The following is a 9,529-nucleotide window of genomic DNA, read 5'->3' as shown; positions in this document are numbered from 1 at the left end:
AGCTACTGTAGGAACTAGCCTACCACTGCTGACAGGCAAGCCCGTTGCTAACAGTTCGTTTTGCCATCCAGAACTTTCTACTGTCCCTCCACGACACAATATTTTAGCTAGACCCATGGCTACCGAACGGCAAGTTAATTAAAATAATTTAAGTAACTGTTCATGTACATTTGATTTCATTCAGCAAGATAATTGTGGCTCTTTTTTTCGTTTCTAGCAGTTTCCCAGATAGCTGCATAGATGAGGACCCCCAGAAAGCTTTGGAGGTAAACATCAGCCAGCTAGCTAATGCTACCTACCGTATGTTAGAAAGCTGGCTAGCTAGCCTACTGTAGTTCTTAACCATTTTATTTAACTATATTTGCTAACATTTACAGTTAACCTGCTAACTAGAGTGCACACATGTTGTATGTTGAACAAATGATTAAGCTCGCAACATGTTTCTACTAGCTAGCATAGCGAATGCTATTTTAGTTGAGACTACGAATTTAAATATTTCTACCTGCTCGCAAATGTTTACTATCCAAACTCCAACTAGCTATGAACCGTTTGTTTTCAGGGTTAAGGGATGTCAAAAATGTAATTATTATCACGCATATGCAGCGGACATCCTCATCCGGTATTAGGTAGCTAGCCAAGACAGCTACTTTAAAAATACCACCATTAATTATTTGAAATAGATCGGCTGAGCTAGTTGGCTTTAGCTGAATGTCAATAAGCAGACACGCTTTCAGTCTACCCTTGCCCTTGTAGGCACATCATCCATCGACAGACTCCCACATCTAAACTGTGCTTGCGATCCTAAACAGTGATCTTAATGTAAACTGTATGTTTTCATTCAGGAGCTGAATGAAGCCTTGTTGGGAAATCCTGATAATGCTGAGTGGTTTTGCCAACGAGCCTATGCCCACCTACTTCTCAAAAACTACAGTTGTAAGTCTTTTCCCAGGATGTTGGACTGTAACCGTCTGACTGCTCCATGACACAGTCATTACAAACTGAAGTAGTATGTACCTGTGCATGATGTCACTGCTGTTGTAGGTGCTGCCAATGATTCCAAGAAAGCTCAACTGCTACAGCCCAGCCTTGCACTTGCCTTCATGAGAACAGGGTGAGTGAGCAATCAAGTGATTTAATTGACCTTCGGTGAAAACACTTTTTTTGTTTAAATCTGTTGTCTTATGTCTCTGCGCTTTTCACCCTGCAGAATAGCAGAGTACCACCTCAACCACTATGAGTCCTCACACAAGGCCTTCACCCAGGGACTCCAGCTGAATGGTGAGACCCGACAGAAAGCCTGTGGACAGCACAGATACATGACTGCATCAGACCTAGCCCTCAACCATGGCTACAAAATCGGGGGAAACATGCTCTCAATAACTCCCTCGTCTGGGCAGTCAGTCCAGCTAAGCAGAGTTAGGTCTCGGCCATATTGGCCAGATGTGGAACTACCAGTAGGTAGCAGTGTCCAGCAACATGGACTTCTAAAAGAGCCCCATCAATGCAAACTTAAATGCAATCCAACATTGCCATGTTGGTTCCAGGCATTGCTGTCGACAGCTGTCAACATCAAGTCTATGATATCATGTCTGATTCATAATTGTAAGTATGGAAGAAAGTGGTGAATAGCCCCTTAAGGTTTGTTTTCTCTGTATGCACCCCACAGATTCAGACAAAGATTTTGAAGTTTGGATCCAGCGCTGTGAAGAAATGATGGGGAGTAAGTGGGACAGATGTACATATACATACGTGTGTGTGTGTGGATGGAGCGGACATGTTGCTTTGGTCTAGAACGTTTACATAACCCCCTGAAAGGGTAAAACATACACCCAAATATGACTCCCGTGTTGTATTAATGTGTTCTCAAAAATGTCAAGTGAACACAATTGTCAAGTGAAAACATTCTTACGCAATCACACACACCTCGGTTATCCTCAGCATTTGCCCCAGTGTCCCTTTCATGTGCTTAATGATGGTGTTTACTGGTAACCCACTAACTGGCTGTTTCTCCATGCTTCTGCTTCACACCCCCACACACATCAAAACACACACACACACACACACACACACACCATCTTCATTCCCCACCAGTGTGCTCCCATCACTTCTCCATTTCAAAGGCGACCTCATTTACGCAACATTATCACTCCCTTTTCCCGGCTCCTTGCATCTCGGTCTCTCACCCACTCCCGTCTCAGTAATGAAAGCAGTAAATAATGTATGATAGCTGGTTTGTAAACGGTGATCAGTCCTGTTAGGGCTCACAGGGCCTTTCAGGGGCATGGATGGACCAGTAAACAAACTGCTGGTTGTCATCCTAAGAGAGCGGTGTTTGCGGGGGGGGGGGGTGTCGGCGTGACTTTGTGTGTTCGTGTTTCCATTGGTGTGTGTGTTTCCATCGGTGTGTATGTAAGCATGCTTGTGCAATACGAGCATAGAATATTGGACGCAAGTTTAGTATCTGTCTGGTGGGACTAGGACACATCCAGCTATTCCAAGATGTAAAGTAATGTTTTGGTGTGTGTGTGTGTGTGTGTGTAATAAATTGTCTTCTCTCCTCTTCCAGAACAGAGTCTGAATGGCAATGCCAACATGGTGAGTGCTGCGCTTGCCTACACCACTTGGGGGCACTGTTGATCTCAGCATCTCCAGATCAGGCTCGCTCATACTACTGAAGAAAAACCTCCTCTGGGATCCCTTTGTGTCTCTGTCTGTCATCTGTTTGTTTTTGTCCATCTTTTCATCTAACTTGTTATCCCCTCTCTCTCTCTCTCTCTCTGTCTCTCTCTCTCTGTCTGGGATGACTGGATGCTACAGCAGCCATCTGCAGCCCCACCAGCCAAGTAAGTAGACTGATCGTGACCTGCTGATTAGGCATGTTTGATCCAGCCACCTGACCACGTGTGCTTGTGTGTTTTTTCCTTCAGACACGACTGGTACCAAACAGAGTCCCAGGTCATTGTCACCATCATGGTGAAGAACGCCCAAAAGGACGCGGTCTTGGTCAGCTTTGCGGAGAAAGAGGTACATGGGTAACACTATACACACACACACAGTCTCTTTGGCAGGAAAGTTTGAAGAATATATAAGATGGAGATGAGGAGAGCCTGGGATGAGATGTTCTGTTTCTGGAACTTGTAGAGAAGGCTTTATGGGATAGCCTTTGGCTTGCACTGGCGGTAGATGAAACGGGCATCTCTCTGTCTCACACACACACACACACACTTGAAACACGCACGCACCCATTCCCTGTGGCCATGCCTCCAGCAGTGCCTTGAAGAATGCGCCCCTTTCTTCAAGGCACTGGGAATACCCTTCCCAATGTTGCCACCCCTAAGTGTCATATCAGCACTGCAGGAAAGCCTTCAGAGGGAAAATGCACAAACAGCAGCTCTCTGTGTTTCTCCTTCCTGAGGGGTGACTAGAGGGAAACCAGAGGTCTCTTAACCTCACTCTGAAGGCAAGGTACAACTGTGTACCCCTACATGAGAGATCCTGACTCCACCACGGTGGTGCAGATACACTAGGCTTGTGTGCGGGCCAGAGACTGACACTTAGACTCCTATGAATGGGAGAGATGCTAGACCTGTCAGCCCGTCCCTCCAAAAGAGTGATAGACACTTGTGCTGTTAGCGGCTGTCTCACCCCCCTCCCCCCCCCTGCCCCATGGGGACAGTGTGTCCCGGCTGTCACACTTCCCTGAGACCAGCACACACAGGGGGACAAAGGGGACTCTCCTCTGCCATAGTGCACTAATGTCAAGTGCATTCATACCAGGATTCTTTTTGTCTCTGCATTCTATATAAAAGGACGAGTGTCGATGTGCACGTGTGAAACGCAGTGTGTGTGTGTTTCGTAACGTGTGCGTTTGTGTGTGTTTTTCCACCTCGTAGTTGTCCGCCAACATACGGCTGGCGTCAGGGGAGGATTTCGGCCTGAGCTTTCACCTTTTGCATCCCATCGTGCCTCAGCAGAGCACCTTTAAGATCCTCTCCACCAAGGTACCTGCCGCCCTACACGACGCTCCTATGGCAGGTCTCAGCAGCTCTGTGGCTTTTGAAACCGGCGAACAGCCACTCCACTGTGTCTGGGTCACTTTCGCTGGTGTCCTCTGTCCAGTGCAGAGGCTGCAGTGTTGAAACCACATCCAGAGGTATACATGGTGATACACATCCAGAAACATCTAGAAAATCCTGCCAACTGCTAGCAAAACCCTCCAGTTTCCACTTGAGAAAGGCAATCCCACCCCTCCCCACATACCCACACACACACATACAGCGGCCATTCTCACACACACACTCTCTCTCGCTCTCTTTCCTTGCCATGGCAACAGTAGACACCGCATACCAGAGGTGCACGTGTGTTGAAGCTTAAACAAGAGCCCAGTCTTAGAGACAGGGGAGGAGTCTTCACTAGACACACACACACCTTAAATACACACACACACACACACTTGCACAAGAGCGCAGTCTTAAAGGGAGAAGGGGATGGAGAGGGAGGTGGAGGTGGAGAAGAGAGAGTTCAAGCCCCCCCCCCCCCCCCCCCTCCTTCCCCCCCCCCCCCCTCCCTCCCTCCCCACAAAGCCCTGTCTGTTCCCTGGTCCACCGGGCTCCTGGGGTACGCACGGTCTTGCTGCCCACACACACACTCTTACCTTACATAACACACATAACGACACTTCAACCCAATATTAAAACACATATGATGGTAAGCGTATTCCTTGTTTTGCATTCTGCAAATCCCTGGGCCACTTTGAAAGCTCATTTGACTTCACCGGGTGTGGGTGTGAGAGAGCGTAATAGCCATCCATGTTAGAGTGCCATAGAGGACAGACGCCAGAGAAGAGAATGCTCCGTGTGGTTTGACGCTGCTGTGAGCTGAGCAGGCAGCCTCATGAGAGGGACTCTTCTCTGCCAGCGGTCGACTGGGGACGGCCCCCCTCAGAGAGCAGCCGGGACAAGCAGTCACAACAACGGCCCCGTCCTCCCAGGCTACTGTTTAATGCAGCAGTTTCCCATGTTGTTCTCCGGTCGCCAGCCCTGTCCCTGGCTCCTCTACCTGGAACAGGGGCCCTTCACCCCCCTTTCCCAGAGTTAGCGCTTCGCTTGCCTGCTCTCTTTAAAGTCACCCGAGAAGGGGAAGGCTCAGCCTATGCACGCACACACACACACACACGCAAAGCTCTTAACACACTTGTGCCATCTTGGCAGAATTTTGGTGTTCTCTAAGGTTGTGGGTGCGTGGGAGAGTGTGTGTGTGTGTGTGTGTATATGTGTGTTCCAGTGTGTGTGTGTCCTCTCACATTCTTGTCAGTGCTGCCCTATTTGACCTCCTCCTGTCTTCAACCACGACAGACTTTCTAACCCCTGGGGTCACCACGACAACAGGGAGCCAATTACATACCAGCGTGTTTGATCAGAGCAGACGGCTACGCGCGCACACACACACACATGCTCTCTCACTGACACACACATACACTCTCTTCTCATTTCAAACTCATCTCCTCTTGCGGAATAGAAAACACGGCGGCTCCCACTTTAATTTCCATGCCTGTCAGTGTCTGAGGATGTTTATGTATTTCTTTATTTATTTTGTGTGTTTATTTGAGTTTGTTTTGAAACCCGTGGTGATTGAAAGGAGGAGAAGCACACTAGGAAGGGCAGAGGGGACGGGGGGTAGGGACACGTGGGACTGAACTCCCTGTGTGTGTGTGCGTGCGTGTGTGTGTAGCCCCTGGGGTTCTGTGGGTGGTGGCCCTGTATGTGGCAGTGCTGTCACATCCCTTTAAGAGACAACGCCTTGCCTGTCACACACACACACCCTCACACACATACATACACACACACACACATATACAGACACGCGGCGCCTTCCCTGTCACGTCCCTTTACAGCCAGAAGACACAGATGTGGCAGCAGATTAATGTTGGATGGCCTCGTATCACGCGCACGTACACACACACACACACACACACAGAGCATGGTCACAGCATGGGTTTTCATTGGTTATCAGCACACATGCAAAAGCACAGAGAACAGGGTATTTGTCAGTCTTTACACACACACACACCTGCATCAACAGTACTGATTCAGCAAAGCACAGAGACGACAGCCATGCTGTAATATGTTCTAGAAGCACCTATACCATCCCGACATTGCTCTGCACCATCTCCTAACCTCTGTAGAATGGGACCATAGGGAACATCTTGCAGTGATCATATTGGCTTCTAGAACCAATCTCCTGTTCCTTCCCATCTTTTTCCTCTCTCCGTTTCACTCTCTCCAAACCTCTCTCCTGAGTCCCATCACCCTCATGAATGAATCATCTTATTGCCCAACAGAGCAGAAATGCTGTTTAATTTCACCGACAACGTGCTGGTTGTTCACTCACACACACACTCATTGCTGGTACAGCAACACCATAACGGGGGGTAAAGAACTCGGTGTCTTGCGTGTCTCACTGGAATGTGCCCTGTCAATCCTGCTCAGCATCTCGTGTGTGTGTGTGTGAGAGAGAGAGAGAGAGAGGGTGTAGATGTGTGTGCTCGTCCTCTTTCCACCTCCAAATTCGGTTCTTCCTCTCATTCTTGCCTCGTCCCATGTTCTGTTCTGCTGTAATGATCTGTTCTAGATGCTGTTGCGAGGAAAAGTAGGAGTGCACACACACACACATATACAGACAGGCCCCTCTGGCTGACAGACATCTCGTTAGTGCTCTGTGTCTGTCAGTAAGGTTTGAGATTGAGCTGTGCCCCCGCATACCCCAGCATCTCTGCCTATCACACACACGCAACGCACACCACTGCCAAGATGGAGGCTCACTGTCTAGGCCTTCATTATGATGTGTCATTTTAAGCGTCCTATATACAGAGCGACATGTAATATCACTCTCATAGGGTTAGGTTTGATTTGTTAGCATGTCACCGGCTGCTGCAACAACAAATGGGGCAAGGGTTTCATCTCTTTCTCTTGTTCTTTCTCTGTTTTCTCGCTCTCTCTTTCTCTCGCCCGCCTCTCCCAGGTGGAGATCAAGATGAAGAAGACGGAAGCAATCAGGTGGGAGAAGCTGGAGGGAGAGGGACCGGAGTCCAACATCAAACACTTCACCCCCAGTGAGTATTCCCCCCCCCCCCCGCTCTGCTTCTCTATCTGCCTCTGGATCAGCAGGCGTCAGGAGCCGTGCTCCTTCATGACCACAGTGCACACGCCTTCAGTCTGCCCGGCTCTGCCGACGCCAACCTAGCTAACCTGCGTCCATGAAGGCCCGTGGACGCGCATGGTGATGTTGGTGTGTGCGTCTCTTCCAGACCAGTACCCTTCGTCCTCCCACTACACGCGTAACTGGGACAAGGTGGTGGTGGACATCAAGGAGGAGGAGAAGAAGGAGAAGCTGGAGGGCGACGCGGCGCTCAACAACCTCTTCCAGCAGATCTACACGGACGGGACGGACGAGGTCAAGCGGGCCATGAACAAGTCCTTTGTGAGTCCGCGCGGATATTAAAGATGTTTGTCCTTGTTTCAATGGATATCAGTCGTGGATTTCATGAAATAAGGTGTGTGACTTTTGTTTTGGCCTAAACCCTTTTCCCCCTCCTGCCCCCACCTCCCTCTCCTCCTACCTCCTTCAGATGGAGTCAGGCGGTACAGTCCTGAGCACCAACTGGACTGACGTGGGGAAGAGAAAAGTAGACATGAGTCCTCCTGACGACGTCGAATGGAAGAAGTACTGAACTGAGCTACTCCTCCCCCCCCCCCAGCTCTCCCCCTTCTCTGCCTCTAACAGACTCCCCCTTCTCTGCCTCTAACAGACTCCCACCAGTCCCTTCTCTGCCTCTATCAGACTCCCCCTTCTCTGCCTCTAACAGACTCCCGCCAGTCCCCTCCAAACCCCTGACCCCACCTCCCACTCCAGGCCCATCTACCAATATTGGTTTTAGAGATTCTGTATGTCTCTCAGCCCCAGTCCAGAGGACTAGTGTTGAACCCTTCTCCTAATCCACTCTCATAGATAACTGACAGGCTCTTTTATCTATCAGCTCTGGAACAACAGTATTTCGCTAACATTCTGGAGAAGTTCCCGGGCTCCCATGTCACAGAGAGTAGTCAGGATCTGGCACCTTGATCAAGGGAGAGGGTTGGTTGAGCCGTGGACTGAGAACTAGGGTTGAGGAAGCCTAACCAAGGTTTGGTTTTTTGGTTTTTCCAGCCCCTTTGAGTGGTCCCTTATTCCCAGTTTACCAGGAGTCTGACAGTTTGTACTGCTGGGGTCTATAGCGAAGCTTTCTATGGTCCCCATCACTTCATCTTGTATAGAAAATGTAAAGAAGAAAACTAAACAAAAACACATTTGAAACAATAAGAAAGTTATAAACATGTTTTGGGCACATGTGATTTTTGTGTACACTCAATAAAAGGTCAATCCTTTTTTCCACAATAGCAATACAATATACTGATGGTCTGGAAATTGTGGGATATGTTAAACATGGGGTTAATACCAGGTTCTGTGTGTGATTCAAGATTCTGTGTAAATAAATGGTTTGTTTTTGGGTCACAATCTTACCTTGTTTTTCTGTTTTGGTATCACAGTAACAAATTAATATTGTGTTTCTTAGGATCATGACATTTTCTAACACGCAGGTTCAGAGGTTTGAAGCTAGCCTTCAGAAACAATCTGAATATGCTGGTGAGGGTTGTTGGTTGGGAGTCTATTGTCAGCCTCACTGAGAAAAAGGAACCTAGAGCCCCTGACTCCCAGGGCCTGTCTGCTGTCTCAGCAGGCTTCATGAAACTCAGCCAGCCTCTTACTTCCACACCAACCCCCTAACCTACATTCACCACTGTGCAACAAGCATGTGGGTGTTTCACTGAAGGTTGGGATGGGTCATCTACCAGCATTCTCTGTCCAGCCATCCACATGCTCCAAGGTGGTTTATCCAGCCTCCAGCCCGGTTGGTGTTGGGAAGATCCAAGATGGGAAGAACAAGGAGAGGAAGGGAGAGGAGGGGGAGGAGGAAGGAGAAGAGAGAGGTCACAGCCCAGACCAGCAGGTTGAAGCAGGAAGATTAAACCTTGCCCTGACAGCAGATGAAGCTCATCTGACACACACATACACACACACTCTGTTTGGCAGTGAGTGGGTGTTAAAAGGCACGAGAACCTTCATATGGAGATGTCTCCTCACCAAATCGTCAGCCCTCTCACACTGAGTTAAGTGTTAAATTTACTGCGCATCGTTTCATCTCTCGTGACGATCAAACGCCGCTCTGTGACTCCGGAAAGGACAGCACTTTCGCTTCTCTCTCTTACTCTCTTTCGCTCGCTCCCTCTCTCACACCCACGGCCCCCACCCTTACCCCTACCCTCGCCTGAAGCTGGTCCCTGACATCAAAAGGAGCTAAGCGCTTTGCATCGTGGGTAAGATCTCAGAGCGTGACGGCTGAAGAGTCTTTAGTCTCATTAAAGAGTTCTAGAACTGGAACTCCAACATTAAAGCAGACTTGAACTCCAGGACTGGGGAAAGGAACTCTACT

At 48.9% G+C, this 9,529-nt stretch overlaps 1 protein-coding gene across 5 annotated transcripts; it reads left to right on the top strand.

Annotated features, from left to right (window-relative positions):
* Nucleotides 1–23: 23 nt before the first annotated feature.
* sugt1 (SGT1 homolog, MIS12 kinetochore complex assembly cochaperone) lies at nucleotides 24–8,553 on the top strand. 5 transcript variants are annotated; one of them, XM_047027941.1, is made up of 13 exons: nucleotides 24–129; nucleotides 221–266; nucleotides 843–933; nucleotides 1,042–1,111; nucleotides 1,208–1,278; nucleotides 1,667–1,720; nucleotides 2,567–2,595; nucleotides 2,818–2,843; nucleotides 2,928–3,024; nucleotides 3,894–4,001; nucleotides 7,021–7,111; nucleotides 7,307–7,479; nucleotides 7,628–8,553. In XM_047027941.1, exons 1-13 carry the CDS (start codon nucleotides 116–118, stop codon nucleotides 7,727–7,729), a joined length of 972 nt encoding a protein of 323 aa, XP_046883897.1. In that variant the 5' UTR covers nucleotides 24–115; the 3' UTR covers nucleotides 7,730–8,553. The 5 variants fall into 5 exon arrangements, with proteins under 5 accessions (XP_046883897.1, XP_046883900.1, XP_046883899.1 ...); XM_047027944.1 differs by having other exon boundaries at nucleotides 218–266; nucleotides 1,667–1,716; nucleotides 2,572–2,595; nucleotides 2,821–2,843; XM_047027943.1 differs by having other exon boundaries at nucleotides 218–266; nucleotides 1,667–1,716; nucleotides 2,572–2,595.
* The last annotated feature ends 976 nt before the right edge of the window (nucleotides 8,554–9,529 follow it).

The sequence above is a fragment of the Hypomesus transpacificus genome, chromosome 10 (genome assembly GCF_021917145.1).
Source record: "Hypomesus transpacificus isolate Combined female chromosome 10, fHypTra1, whole genome shotgun sequence".
Lineage (NCBI taxonomy): Eukaryota > Metazoa > Chordata > Actinopteri > Osmeriformes > Osmeridae > Hypomesus > Hypomesus transpacificus.
The sequence above is the reverse complement of the archived record's forward strand: the minus strand, read 5'-3'. Positions and strand labels throughout refer to the sequence as shown.